Genomic DNA, 16014 nt, shown 5'->3' with positions numbered 1-16014 from the left:
AGTTGGGCTGGTTAGTGGTAGACAATGTCCTCAATTTCTGCTCCATCTTTGTCCCTCTATCTTTTTGTAAACAGGACAAATTTTGGGTTAAAAGCATGTAGGTGGATTGGTGTCCTTATCCGTCTACTGGAGGTCTTATTTAGCTACAGGAGACAGCCTCTTCAGGCTCTCTCCTATATATTCCCAATGCTATGAATCTCAACTAAGGTTACCCACATTGACTCCTGGGAGCCTCCCCCATCCCAGGTCTCTGGCATGTCCTAGAGATGCCTTCCACCCCCATCCCAGCCAGCTGCAGATTTCTATTCATGCTCCTGGATCTCTCTCTTTCTCTTGAATCTCCCATACCTGATCCTGAACCCCTCCCTTTCTTCTCCTCATCCCCTCTCTTAGCCAGTTCCCCTGTCCTTCTGCCTCCTATGACTATTTTATCTTCCCCTTCTAAATGAAATTCAAGCAGCCTTGCTTGGGCCTTACTTCTCATTTTGCTTCTTTGTGTCTATAGAGTATATCATGTGTTTATTGTGAAAATTCCTTTCAAAAGTTTCATAGGCTAAGTAAAACTTGGCCAATTGTGTGGTAAAATTTGAAGGTGACGGAATCCCTACTACATCATGGTCAGGAAACCAAGATCTTTTGATTGTAACCAGATCAAAAGAAAATGCCACAAAAGAGAGTACTGCTCATCTTGTGGTTACTCCCAAAATTTTGAATTTTTTAATTGATTTATTTATTTTATGTAAGTACACTATAGCTGTCTTCAGACACACCAGAAGAGGGCATCAGATCTTATTACAGATGACTGTGAGCTACCATGTGGTTGTTGTGGAACTCAGGACCTCTGGAAGAGAAGTCAGTGCTCTTAACCACTAAGGCATCTCTCCAGCCCTTGTATTATTTTTAATGCAGCACAGAGCACATTTTTGTGTTTCTGAACTTACCTTGGTCCCCTTCTGACCCTCTAATGTGTTATAAACAGCCAAGTAGGCCCACAGAAGAAGCTAAAATGAAGAAACTACCTGATCTTGGATTTTCAACCTAAAAAAGAAAATGCTATCACAGACCCTCACAGACTACTATCACTCCATGGGTTAATATCTAATAAATACTCAAATGTTTGTTGTTAAAGTTATATGTAACATTGCCTATATCCACATGGATAATGCATGAGTTGGTATGTTTCTATGTATTAAAATTTTATATAAAACTGGAAATACTATTAAAAAACATTTGACATCTACTTTTTTTTCAATGAGATACATTCACATGATGAAAAGCATTCCCCAAAATGATTCCTTGTGTTGTTCCCACATTTGATTTTTCTACAATTAACCTTGGAATCAAGGGAAGCTTCTCTTCTGTATGAATGTGCTGAAAGGGGGCTACTCATTCATCTCTGAAAGATTCTCTGTATTCATAAAATGAATTACCAATAATGAGCTCTTGGTAATATAATGAAAACAGATCACAGTTGGGAAAACTAATCATTACACATTTATTTCTCACTTATGCACCAGATACATGGCACAGAGATAAAGGTTAAAGACCTGTTTTCATCAAACAATTCTTAATTTGCAGTAACTTTCTCCTACCAACGTTTACAAAGATGTCCTTACGGTCATGAGGATTTCACTCTGACATGACAAAGAAACTGAAAACCGCTACCTACTATTTTTCAGGCTGCTGAGTCTATTACTACTCACCACTTGTGTTCAGAGTCTCCCAGCAGAGTGCATTTAATTTCTGATGGCCACAAGCAAAAGCTGAAAGTTGCAACCTATTTCCAGAGATAAGAAAATAGTCTCTCAGCACATGTAATTACTCTGCTACCCAGTATTATTTCTTTGTACACATTTTGTGATGTATGCCAATGATCGGTTTCTTTTGTTGTTGTTTTTTTAAGTTTTTAACTTATACACTTTACATCCATCCCACTCACCACCCCCTTCCAGGTCAACTCTTCCCACAATCCTTCCCCCATCACTTCATCCTGTTCTCCTATGAGTGGGTGGGAGACCCCTGGGTTTACCTCCCCAAACTCTGGCACTTCAAGTCTCTGCACAGCTAGGCACTTCCTCTCCCACTGAGGCCAGACAAGGCATCCCAGGTAGAACAACATATCCAGAGTACAGGCAACAGCTTTTGTGATAGCCTTTGCTCCAAATGTTTGGGACCCACATGAAGACCAAGCTACTTATCTGCTGCATATGAGTGGGGAGGCCTAGGCCCAGCCTGTGTATGTTCTTTGGTTGATGGTTCAGACTCTGAGGACCCCAAGGGTCCAGGTTAGTTGCCTCTGTTGGTCTTCATGTGGAGTTCCTATCCCCTTCAGGCCCCCATAAACATTCCTCCTATTTTTCCATAAGCATCCTCAAGCTCCATCCACTTGTGGACTGTGGGTGTCTATTTCTGTCTGAGTCAGTTGCTCAGTGGAGCCTCTCAGAGGGCGACTTGCTCCTGTCTGCAAGTGTAAGAGTAACATCAATAGTGTTAGGGATTGGTGCTTGCCACATAGCACAGCACCTGGACCACCTCTCCATACTAATGAGGCATCTCAATAACCTTAGCCTTCAGCCAATGACCTTCCCTTCCTGGATATTCCCACACCCTTCCCCAATATTACATAATCCCTCGTTCACCCAGAATAAAGCCTCTGTGTTCACATCCACCCCCAATAAAGCAATAAAAACAAGCTAAGATCATCTCAGAGAGCTTCTTCATTAATGATCACGTCAGGGAAGGTCTTCACCTAAAAGAAGCCATAACACTAAAACTCTTGAAGAAGACCTCTCTCTTCTTCCACTCCTCTGTCACTAGCTCCAAACCAGACTAAGTTTCTTCCTCTCTTGTAAGTGCTAAAGGGTTTCTCACACTGGATACATACACGGTCTTTTTTCTAGTTATATGTTCTCTGATGTACTATAAGGTCTAATTCACTGGTAAAGGTTTTCTTACTTTCAAGGCATTTATAAGATTTTCTCACTGAGTTTGTTGCTTGGTGTTTAGTGAGTATACACTTCTTACTAAACGTTGTCTTCCCTATCTAAGCCATGAAATCTGACTGAACAGAAACTTGCTCACACACATTCTGCTTACAAGAAGTCAGTCCCATTTGAAGTCTCTTAGATGGAGTAACTTTTTTCAATAGTTTTCCTTCCTTTGTATCTTTCCCTTCTCTGATATATTCAAAATCCTGCTGTCAAGTTGGAATCTTGGAATGCTGACCCAACTGCTAAGGACATCCAATGGGTTTCCCTGCTACAAAACAGCCATTATATTGCTCTCCAGCACACAATCAATGAGGATCCAAAGAGAGATGTGTATTCATATATCTATTCAATTTCTCACACTTCACTCCAGAACAGTTTCTATTACATACAACAAAACTTGAAATATTCATGGAGTATAAATAATATGTGTTTTCTAATCCCTCTGTTCCATCAGTTGCTTTATTGTGGCCATTGGAGGTAACTTGCTACAAATGTCTCTCTTGATTCTTCTGGTTAGTCTCAATTATGGTATCCACACTGCATAAGACTAAAAATACAAACAAGCAAACAAAGAAACAAATGAACTTTCCATGAATTATTTTAAGAGTTCCTAATGGGACTCTCATGTTTATGAAAAAAAACAATTTCTTGCCTACTAGAAATTAATAACACATACTGTTATTAAAATCATAGTAAGTATTAGCTTATAAACTTTAGTTTACTCCTTTAATTTAACATACTGAAATACATTGATAAGTTTAGTAAAGTATTGCTTCATTTTATTTTTGTGAAGAAGTATTTTGTTAAAATATCTACCAATTGGTAGGTATAGTTTTCCACTCAGAGAATGGTTACATTTTTTTTACAAGGTTCGAGTCAAATGTATACTTTAATATATGATAGTGATGAGCTTTTCTTTATGCCATTCTTCTATTCTGGTCTAAAAGGCAATCATTTCTAGGACATCCTCTTTTCAGATTATGAGCAAACTCTGATAGGCTACTTCCTAGCCTGAAGCTTCCATTATGGCCACTAATTTGCATCTTGTATGCTTAGAGTTATTACAAATACAGTCTGTTATTACAACAGACTGGGAGTATTTCAAACCTGAAATTTCTTCCTTTCTACTTCCACCCAAAACATTCCAGTTTGAGGGCTCAATTGAACAACATGTCCTGTTCTTTTCAGAACCAAAATAAATACAAGTAAACTCCTGTTTACCACTCTGGAAAAACATGTATGCTGTACATCTCTAAAATATGTGGCTACTTGTGAAAATGATAAGCCCTAACATTTGCCTCCAAAGTGGTGATACATGTACCAGCTTCTAGTAATTCATCAATTCTCAAGGATGTTGGCACATTTCAGAGACTTGACTTCTCTTAGTTTTATAAAAAGTAGCTTCTACAATTCCTCATTATCTTTGTTGCTTTAGAATGAGAAAAGAAAAATTAAACAAGTGCTACATTTAAATTATAACCCTCATCCAAAAAGAAGAAGAAAAGAAGAAGAAGAAGAAGAAGAAGAAGAAGAAGAAGAAGAAGAAGAAGAAGAAGAAGAAGAAGAAGAAGAAGAAGAAGAAGGAAGGAAGGAGAAGGAGAAGGAGAAGGAGAAGGAGAAGGAGAAGGAGAAGGAGAAGGAGAAGGAGAAGGAGAAGGAGAAGGAGAAGGAGAAGGAGAAGGAGAAGGAGAAGGAGAAGGAGAAGGAGAAGGAGAAGGAGAAGGAGAAGGAGAAGGAGAAGGAGAAGGAGAAGGAGAAGGAGAAGGAGAAGGAGAAGGAGAAGGAGAAGGAGAAGGAGAAGGAGAAGGAGAAGGAGAAGGAGAAGGAGAAGGAGAAGGAGAAGGAGAAGGAGAAGGAGAAGGAGAAGGAGAAGGAGAAGGAGAAGGAGAAGGAGAAGGAGAAGGAGAAGGAGAAGGAGAAGGAGAAGGAGAAGGAGAAGGAGAAGGAGAAGGAGAAGGAGAAGAAGAAGAAGAAGAAGAAGAAGAAGAAGAAGAAGAAGAAGAAGAAGAAGAAGAAGAAGAAGAAGAAGAAGAAGAAGCTTGAGTTCTTCAACTTGAAAACTTGTCTCTTGGGGCTGGAGAGATGGCTCACTAGTTAAGAGCACTGACTGCTTTTCTGAAAGTCCTGAGTGCAAATCCCAGAAACCACATGGTGGCTCACAACCACCTATAATCAGATACAATGCCCTCTTCTAGGCTGTCTGAAGTGTACTTCCATATAATAAATAAAAAAAATTGTTAAGATCTGTGTTGTGCACTCTTATGATCGATTTTGGAGAAGGTACCATGAGGTGCTGAGAAAAAGGTATATTCTTTTGCTTTAGGATGAAATGTTCTCTATATATCTGTGAAATCTAAATGGTCCAAAGCTACAATTAGTTTCACTGTGTCCCTGTTTAGTTTCTGCTTTCCTGATCGATCCATTGAGGAGAGTAGAGTGTTGAAGTCACCCACAATTACTGTGTTAGGTGCAATGTGTGCTTTGAGCTTTAGTAAAGATTATTTTATAAATGAGGGTGCCCTTGCATTTGGAACACAGGTGTTCAGGGTTGAGAGTTCTTCTTGATCCAGCATTGTAGGGGAGTACCAGGACAGAGAAAAGGAGAGAGGTGATTGGAGAATAGGTGAAGATAAGAGGGCTTATGGGACATATGGGGAGTGGGGAACAAGGAAAGGGGAAAGCATTTGGAATGTAAACAGAGAATTTAGGGGGGAAAAAGCCCAGCACTTGGGAGGCAGAGGCAGGTGAATTTCTGGCTTTCAGGCCAGCCTGGAAACCCTGCCTCAAAAAACCAAAAAAGAAACAAAGAAAAGAAAAGAAAAGAAAAGAAAAGAAAAGAAAAGAAAGAAAAAAGAAAGAAAGAAGGAAAGAAAGAAAGAAAGAAAGAAAGAAAGAAAGAAAGAAAGAAAGAAAGAAAGAAAGAAAGAAAGAAAGAAAAAAGAAAAAAGGAAAGAAAGACCCATCTCACTTCTCCTTGTAACAAAAAAGCTCTTGATTTCTTTCTCAATTAAAAACACCCCTTCCTATGGGTTCTCCTTATGACTTCTTACACCATAGCTCACAGCCTAACTTCTAAATCTGTTTCTGTATTATCTCATCAACTTTGTAATTGAAATACTCTATGACCTTAAACACCATCTGTTACTTATTATACTCTGGTTCAACATTACATATACTTGTTTGTGACTCCTCAGTATAAATAAACTTATTTGTCTTTGTTGAAATTAATTCCATGAAGTAAGGACATTACTTTTACATTTTTTTCTTTCCAAGACAGGGTTTCACTGCATAGCCCTGGCTGTCCTGAAACTCACCCTATAGACCAGGCTGGCCTTGAACTCAGAAATCTACCTGCCTCTGCCTCCCAAGTACTTGGATTAAAGCTGTGTGCCACCACTGCCTGGCTACTTTTACATTTTTATTTATATAAAATATATATAAGAACCAGCACTTGCAATCTGCGTCATTTGAATGTGCTAAAACAAAATCAAGCACATGAAATCTGTCTGAAAACAAAGTCCCCATGAGCCTGGAGTGCAAGAGGCAATTGAAACTGTGAAAAAGAAGAAGTACCAGAAAAAAACATCAAATTACAGAAGTCAGAGGTTAGATGGGGAGCTGGGGGAGGGTCTAAACTATTTCATCAAATTGAAATACAGGAACATATGCAAGAGAACTGTCCATGCAGACTACATAACAAACACGTTTGAGCCCTCAGATATGGAACTGGGGGATAAACATGATATGGCCAACTTTTGTTATACAAGGTCTCCCATCCACATGGACCAACAACCAACCTGGCAGAGTCTTGTTTGCAGGTTCTTCTGCTGTCCATGGCTCCTCTCCCTCTTCCAATTTGAAGATCAACTCAGGTTTAGGGATGTATTGCCCTGTTAATAGGAAATAATATAGGACTTGGAAACATTTTGCTAATCAGGTTCTTTGAAGAAAGACAAATCCAGGTTTTAAGATCTAGGCAACAAAAATACAAATGTGGACCTTTCACTAGAGAGCAGTGAATAATCATACAGGGGCTAGAACCATAGCCCTCAACCTTACAAGTGCCCATATATTTACTGCAGGGAAGGTGCTTGCTCCTGAGACTTACCCAGTGACAGCAGGCTACTATATGTCTCCAACATCACATTCCTGTATAGCATCTTCAGAGCATTATTGAGATTTTGCCACTCTTCACAGGTGAACTTCACAGTGACATCCTCAAGAGACACCATCTCCTGTAACAGAACATTTCTCCTCAATCTATTTACTCTAGGCTTATAAAAAGGAACCTGAAGACCAGCTTCTCTTAAGGGGTAGAAGGCTCTCATGTGACTTCCAGTGGCGGCAGCGGCGGCGCGGGCAGTGCAGCAGTAGCTGGTCCAGCTGAAGGGCCACCAGCAGTGGAGCCAGGGCAACACAGGGACCAGTTAGGCCCTGCGCCCACGACCACTGACCTTCGCTGACCAGCCTGGCAGCAAGCAGCTGCAGTTGTGCTGCGCCTTTCCTGCACGGAGGCCACTTCAGAACTCGGCCTCCTACCAGTCAGGAGAGGTGCATCCATCTTGGTTCTGGACTCTGGGGATCGAACAGACTGAGGTACACAAACATAATCAGAGGCCAACACCGCGGTGGTCTGAGCCCGACGGGCGTTGGCCTGCACCCAGGCCCTGGGCTGGTATGGGGACCACCGGGGTGCCAGCCCAGCCAGGGGTTTTTTTGCCCAGGCCTGCGCGCGCGCTGCCGCCATTTTGCCTGCAGGACAACAGAGAGCTCTGGCGGGCAGACCTGTAACAGGCATAGCCTGAGGCTAACAAAGCGAGGGTCTAGGCCCCAAAAGGCACAGGACTGACCCCAAGGACTGGGCGGCTTGGTGGGCCATCTGTGAGTCAACCCGCCCAGGGGATTGTTAGCACAGCAGACTCTCCCGGCGCTTTCAGGGAGCGCGGGCGCGCACGCCCGCCATCCTAGTCACCTGGCGGACCCAATTAACAGTCATAGCCCTAGGGGAACTTTGCTCGGACCTTGACCTCCCAGGCTTTTGCCTGGACTCAGGGACTGGGCAGCCAGGCTAACCTTGTGTGCGACAGCCCGGTTGGCAGATCGGCTGCCCAGCGGAGTGAGCAGAACACAGGGGAGATCACAGCAGCATACACCATCTGCACTCCCTGGGGGTGCACACGGGCTCCATCTGGTCCACAGACACAATCTGGGGCAAGGCCTCAGGCAGAAGCCCTCAGCTATACTCCCTCCGCTTCCGGATCCAGATCAGCCTGGGCGGCAGCACCACATCTCCAAGTCCTGCAAGTGGCTAGCTGGGCTTCCGGGAGGCCAGCTGGGAGAAGTCAGTGTGCTCCAGTGAATCCAGCGGGCCCCAGCAGGAGCCTTCGGGTGACTGCTTTGGGATCTGAACAGCCTGGGCAGCAGCACCCTGTCTACAAGCAGTGCAGGAGATAAGCTGTGCACCAGAGGCCAACTGGGAAGGGGCAGCTTGCACTGGTGAGTCCAGCACTGACAAGACAAACTAACACCAGTGAGAACTAGATGGCAAAAGGCAAACGCAGGAACGTCACTAACAGAAATCAAGGCAATATGGCAACATCTGAACCCAATTCTCCTCTACCAACATGTCCTGGATACCCCATCACACCAGTAAAACAAGATTTGGATTTAAAATCACTGGTCATGATGCTGGTACAGGAACACATGAAGGACATACTTAAAGAAATTCAGGAGAAAATGGATCAAAAGTTAGAAGCCCTTGCAAGGGAAACACAAAAATCATTGAAAGAAATCCAGGAGAATACAAAAGCCAACAAGGAGGAAATGCAAAAAACACTTAAAGAAATACAGGAGAACTTTGGTCAACAGGCTGAGGTCATGAAAGACGAAACACAAAAATCTCTTAAAGAAATACAGGAGAACTTTGGTCAACAGGCTGAGGTCATGAAAGAAAAAACACAAAAATCTCTTAAAGAATTACAGGAAAGCACAAACAAGCAAGTGAAGGAGCTAAGCAAAACCATCCAGGATCTAAAATCAGAAGTAGAAACAACTAAGAAAACTCAAAGGGAGACAACTTTGGAGATAGAAAGCCTTGGGAAGAAATCGGGGGACAGAGATGCAAACATCAACAACAGAATACAAGAGATAGAAGAAAGAATCTCAGATGCTGAAGATTCCATAGAAACCATGGACTCAACAGTTAAAGAAAATGCAAAATGCAAAAAGCTTGTAACCCAAAATATCCAGGAAATCCAGGACACAATGAGAAGACCAAACCTAAGGATTATAGGCATAGATGAGAGTGAAGATTTACAACTTAAAGGGCCAGCAAATATCTTCAATAAAATTATGGAAGAAAACTTCCCTAACCTAAAGAGAGAGATGCCCATGAATATACAAGAAGCCTACAGAACTCCAAACAGACTGGACCAGAACAGAAATACTTCCCGTCACATAATAATCAAAACACCAAATATTCTAAACAAAGAAAGAATACTAAAGGCAGTAAGAGAAAAAGGCCAAGTAACATATAAAGGAAGACCTATCAGAATCACAGCAGACTTCTCACCTGAGACTATGAAGGCTAGAAGGTCCTGGGCAGATCTCATGCAGACTCTAAGAGAACACAAATGCCAGCCAAAACTACTATATCCAGCAAAACTCTCAATCACCATAGATGGAGAAACTAAGTTATTTCATGACAAAACCAAGTTTACCCAATATCTATCCACAAACCCGGCCCTAAAAAGGATAATAGGAGGACAACACCAATGCAAGGAGGGAAACTTCACCCTGGAAAAAGCAAGATAGTAACCTTTCATCAAACCCAAAAGAAGATAAGCATTCAAATTTAAAAAATAACGTCAAAAATGATAGGAAGTAACAATCACTATTCCTTAATATCTCTTAACATCAATGGACTTAATGCCCCAATAAAAAGACACAGACTAACTGACTGGATACGTAAACAGGACCCTACATTTTGCTGCTTACAGGAAACACACCTCAGGGTCAAAGACAAACACTACCTTAGAGTAAAAGGCTGGAAGACAATTTTACAAGCAAATGGTCTCAGGAAACAAGCTGGAGTAGCCATTCTAATATCAGATAAAATTGACTTTCAACCCAAAGTCATCAAAAGGGACCCTGAGGGACACTTCTTGCTGGTCAAAGGAAAAATACAAAAAGAAGAACTGTCAGTCCTGAACATCTATGCTCCAAATGCAAGGGCACCCTCTTTCGTAAAAGAAACTTTATTAAAACTAAAAGCACACATTGCACCTAACACAATAATTGTGGGTGACTTCAACATGCACTTTCCTCAATGGACCGACCAGGAAAACAGAAACTAAACAGGGACACAATGAAACTAATTGAAGCTTTGGACCAATTAGATTTAACAGATATATATAGAACATTCTATCCTAAAACAAAAGAATATACCTTTTTCTCAGCACCTCATGGTACCTTCTCCAAAATCGACCATATAATTGGTCACAAGACAGACCTCAACAAATATAAGAAGATAGAACTAATCCCATGCCTCCTATCTGATCACTATGGAGTAAAAGTGATCTTCAATAGCAACAGAAACAGAAAACCCACATACACATGGAAACTGAACAATACTCTACTCAATGATACCTTGGTCAAGGAAGAAATAAAGAAATTAAAGACTTTTTAGAACATAATGAAAATGAAAACACAACATACCCAAATCTATGGGACACAATGAAAGCAGTGCTAAGAGGAAAACTCATAGCCCTGAGTGCCTCCAAAAAGAAAATGGAGAGAGCATACATTACCAGCTTAATGACACACCTGAAAGCCCTAGAACAAAAAGAAGCTATTTCGCCCAGGAGGAGTAGAAGGCAGAAAATCATCAAACTCAGGGCCGAAATCAATCAGTAGAAACAAAGAGAACCATACAAAAAATCAACAAAACCAGGAGCTGGTTCTTTGAGAAAATCAACAAGATAGATAAACCCTTAGCCAGACTGACCAAAGGGCACAGAGAAAGTATCCAAATTAACAAACTTAGAAATGAAAAGGGAGATATAACAACGGAAACTGAGGAAATCCAAAGAATCATCAGATCCTAATACAAGAGCCTGTACTCAACACAACTGGAGAATCTGGAGGAAATGGACAATTTCCTTGACAGATACCAAATACCAAAATTAAATCAGGACCAACTAGACCATCTAAACAGTCCCATAATGCCTAAAGAAATAGAAGGAGTCATAGAAAGTCTTCCAACCAAAAAAAGCACAGGACCAGATGGCTTCAGTGCAGAGTTCTACCAGATCTTCAAAGAAGAGTTAACACCAATACTCTTCAAACTATTCCACAAAATAGAAACAGAAGGAACACTACCCAATTCCTTCTACGAAGCCACAATTACGCTGATACCAAAGCCACAAAAGGATCCAACAAAGAAAGAGAACTTCAGACCAATTTCCCTTATGAACATCGATGCAAAAATACTCAATAAAATTCTTGCCAACCGAATCCAAGAACACATCAAAACGATCATCCACCATGATCAAGTAGGCTTTATCCCGGGAATGCAGGGTTGGTTCAATATACGGAAATCCATCAGTACAATCCACTACATAAACAAACTCAAAGAACAAAACCACATGGTCATTTCATTGGATGCTGAAAAAGCATTTGACAAAATTCAGCATCCCTTCATGCTTAAAGTCTTGGAGAGAACAGGAATTGAAGGCCCATACCTAAACATAGTAAAAGCAATATACAGCAAACCGGTAGCCAGCATCAAACTAAATGGAGAGAAACTTGAAGCAATCACACTGAAATCAGGGACCAGACAAGGCTGCCCCCTTTCTCCTTCTCTTTTCAATATTGTACTTGAGGTACTAGCTCGGGCAATTCGACAACATAAGGAGGTCAAAGGGATACAAATTGGAAAGGAAGAAGTCAAACTATCATTATTTGCAGATGACATGATAGTCTACCTAAGTGACCCAAAAAACTCCACTAGAGAACTCCTACAGCTGATAACAACTTCAGCAAAGTGGCAGGTTATAAAATCAACTCAAGCAAATCAGTAGCCTTCCTATACTCAAAGGATAAGCAGGCTGAGAAAGAAATTAGGGAAATGACCCCCTTCACAATAGCCACAAACAGTATAAAGTATCTTGGGGTGACTCTTACCAAACATGTGAAAGATCTGTATGACAAGAACTTCAAGACTCTGAAGAAGGAAATGGAAGAAGACCTCAAAAAATGGGAAAACCTCCCATGCTCATGGATCGGTAGAATCAATATAGTTAAAATGGCCATTTTGCCTAAAGCACTATACAGATTCAATGCAATACCCATCAAAATCCCAACTCAATTCTTCACAGAGTTAGAAAGAGCAATTATCAAATTCATCTGGAACAACAAAAAACCCAGGATAGCTAAAACTATTCTCAGCAACAAAAGAAAATCTGGGGGAATCAGTATCCCTGACCTCAAGCAATACTACAGAGCAATAGTGTTAAAAACTGCATGCTATTGGTACAGTGACAGGCAGGAGGATCAATGGAACAGGATTGAAGATCCAGAAATGAACCCACACACCTATGGCCACTTGATCCTCGACAAAGAGGCTGAAAACATCCAATGGAAAAAAGATAGCCTTTTCAACAAATGGTGCTGGTTCAACTGGAGGTCAGCATGCAGAAGAATGTGAATGGATCCATCCTTGTCTCCTTGTACTAAGCTCAAATCCAAATGGATCAAGGACCTCCACATAAAGCCAGACACTCTGAAGCTAATAGAAAAGAAACTGGGGAAGACCCTTGAGGACATCGGTACAGGGAGAAAGTTTCTGAACAGAACACCAATAGCGTATGCTCTAAGAGCAAGAATTGACAAATGGGACCTCATAAGGTTACAGAGTTTCTGTAAGGCAAAGGACACCATCAAGAGGACAGATCGGCAACCAACAAATTGGGAAAAGATCTTCACCAATCCTACATCAGATAGAGGGCTAATATCCAATATATATAAAGAACTCAAGAAGATAGACTCCAGAAAACCAAACAACCCTATTAAAAAATGGGGGTACAGAGTTAAACAAAGAATTCTCACCTGAAGAACTTCGGATGGCAGAGAAGCATCTTAAAAAATGCTCAACTTCATTAGTCATTAGGGAAATGCAAATCAAAACAACCCTAAGATTTCATCTTACACCAGTCAGAATGGCTAAGATTAAAAATTCAGGAGACAGCAGATGTTGGAGAGGATGTGGAGAAAGAGGAACACTCCTCCACTGCTGGTGGGGTTGCAAATTGGTACAACCACTCTGGAAATCAGTCTGGTGGTTCCTCCGAAAACTGGGCACCTCACTTCCAGAAGATCCTGCTATACCACTCCTGGGCATATACCCAGAGGATTCCCCACCATGTAATAAGGATACATGCTCTACTATGTTCATAGCAGCCCTATTTATAATTGCCAGATGCTGGAAAGAACCCAGGTATCCCTCAACAGAAGAGTGGATGCAAAAAATGTGGTATATCTACACAATGGAGTACTATTCAGCCATTAGAAACAATGAATTCCTGAAATTCTTAGGCAAATGGATGGAGCTAGAGAACATCATACTAAGAGAGGTAACCCAGACTCAAAAGGTGAATCATGGTATGCACTCACTAATAAGTGGTTATTAACCTAGAAAACTGGAATACCCAAAACATTATCCACACATCAAATGAGATACAAGAAGAAAGGAGGAGTGGCCCCTGGTTCTGGAAAGACTCAGTGAAACAGTATTCGGCAAAACCAGAACGGGGAAGTGGGAAGGGGTGGGAGGGAGGAGAGGGGAAGAGAAGGGGGCTACGGGACTTTCGGGGAGTGGGGGGGCTAGAAAAGGGGAAATCATTTGAAATGTAAATAAATTATATCGAATAAAAAAAATAAAAATAAAAAAAATAAAAAAATAAAAAAATAAAAAAAAAGAATAAAATGATCCTAATGAAAAAAAAAAAAAGAAGGCTCTCATGTGTATTTTACATTATAATATACCTTGTTTATGTAGTATAAAAAGTAAACAAAAAATCCTGATGCAATTAATTAATTAATGTGCAACCTGATAATATTAAAATTAAAACCTTCACTGTTGGTGTAAGAGAACCCAGACTACTCAGGTAACCAGGCCTTAATCAGATAGGACTGCATGTCAACATAATCATACCTTGCCTCGCTCTACCTCCTAGGAGTTGGAGGCAGCCTGACTAATGTCATGTTGTATGGGTTGTCCAATAATAATTACCATTCTCTTGTGTATATGAATTATCTTTAATATAAATAACATCTGTGAATTAATCCAGTGTCTGTATGATTTTACTTTATACTATTTCTCAATAATAACACAGAAAATTCAGTGTTTCTTTAAATCTGCACCTTAATAGCTCAGGACCCAGTATTCTCTATTCTGTCCAGCCATTGGGTGATAATCATTTATTGTTGGGCAGAGAATAAATGGTAAGAATTTTTTACAGAAACTTGACACAGGACATTCTTAGTATAAGCTTTTTTGTGCTGTGTCATGATTGAAACAAGATATGAGGGCAGAGAAATCTGCATTGGAATTACACAAGGGTAAACTTTACACAGTGTACAGAAACATCATGTCTACATTTCCCCCTTTGTCTAATAAAAGGCTCTTTTGTTTTGATAAACAACACACAGCAGGAACAATTATGAAACAATTATAAAAATATTAGGTAAGAGTTACATTGAAAAGATCTCATCTATTTGCATTTGGAAACTCATAATGTATATTATTTCATACCTTACAATGTAATAAAGACTTAACTAGCCCAAAAAAATTATCAGCTGAGGCTGGAAAAGCGAAGAAACTATAGAATATACATCTAGATCGTTACCCACAGATCACCTGCATCCTGGCTATCTTCCCTTCTACTCATTCTCCCACGGGAATTCTTACATAGAGGAAAGATTTTAATATTAGAATAGATATTTTTAGTACACAAACAGAGTAAAAAAATTAAGAACCTATACAGAAAAGGTTTCTGAATTGATTCTAAAGGGAAAATTGTAACTTTGTCAACTCTCTGAAATGGATTCACCAGAATTGTGTCACCTTTACCAATGCTGAGATTGCCTCACTATGGGCAGAAGATGAACTTTGGCAGAGGGCCCCCAGTGATTTTTAGAAGAAATTAACAACAAATACCCAAAAAGCAAGTGACTTCAATTTGTAAAAAGAACTAATTGGATTTTGCCTTGTATAATAAAAAGAATTCTAATTTCTGGAGCACTTACATTTTACACTGATGCAAATAATTCAGGAAAGACAGGATATAAGTCAGAAGATATAAGTAAGGTGGTTAAAAATCCTTAGGAATCAGGACAAAATCAGAATCATGTGAAATACTTATGGAATAATAAGATTTTCAAAAATCTCATAATATAGTAACTAACTCTAAATATGCAGAAAGTGTTGTTTTCCATATAGAAACTGCTGAACTTATTCAGGGTGATTCCAAATGGATTTCTCTGTTTATTCGACAAGTGGGCTGATTCTGCCACTATGTGTTTATTAGAAATAATGGCACGTGGAGAAAGAGGAACAGTCCCCCACTGCTGGTAGGATTGCAAGCTAGAACAACCACTCTGGAAATCAGTCTGGCAGTTCCTCAGAAAACTTGGCATGACACTTCTGGAGGACCCTGTTATACCACTCCTGGCCATATACCCAGAGGATTCCCTGCCATGCAATAAGGACACATGCTCCACTATGTTCACAGCAGCCTTATTTATAATAGCAGGAAGATAGAAAGGACCCAGATGCCCCTCAATGGAGGAATGAATATAGAAAATGTGGTATATTTATACAATGGAATACTACTCAGCAATTAAAAACAATGAATTCATGAAATTCTTAGGCAAATGGTTGGAACTGGAAAATATCATTCAAAGTGAGGTAACCCATTCACAAAAGAACACACATGGAATGCAGTCACTGAGAAGTGGATATTAG

At 40.4% G+C, this 16014-nt stretch overlaps 2 protein-coding genes across 2 annotated transcripts in view; both read right to left on the bottom strand.

Moving 5' to 3' along the window:
* Window positions 1-16014, bottom strand: part of LOC127689388 (zinc finger protein 39-like) — a 236606-nt gene that overhangs the window by 41660 nt on the left and 178932 nt on the right. The window contains exons 3-4 of the mRNA XM_052189038.1: window positions 7099-7225; window positions 6788-6880 (exon numbers count right to left, since the gene is read on the bottom strand). Coding sequence (XP_052044998.1) covers window positions 6788-6880; window positions 7099-7222 — 217 coding nt within the window. The 5' untranslated portion in view covers window positions 7223-7225. The remainder of the gene's footprint in view (window positions 1-6787; window positions 6881-7098; window positions 7226-16014) is intronic.
* Window positions 1-16014, bottom strand: part of LOC127689387 (uncharacterized) — a 488686-nt gene that overhangs the window by 367971 nt on the left and 104701 nt on the right. The gene's annotated exons all lie outside the window — the stretch shown is intronic.

The sequence above is a fragment of the Apodemus sylvaticus genome, chromosome 7 (assembly GCF_947179515.1).
Source record: "Apodemus sylvaticus chromosome 7, mApoSyl1.1, whole genome shotgun sequence".
NCBI lineage: Eukaryota > Metazoa > Chordata > Mammalia > Rodentia > Muridae > Apodemus > Apodemus sylvaticus.
Note: the sequence above shows the minus strand (reverse complement) of the source record. Positions and strands in the feature narration are given on the sequence as shown.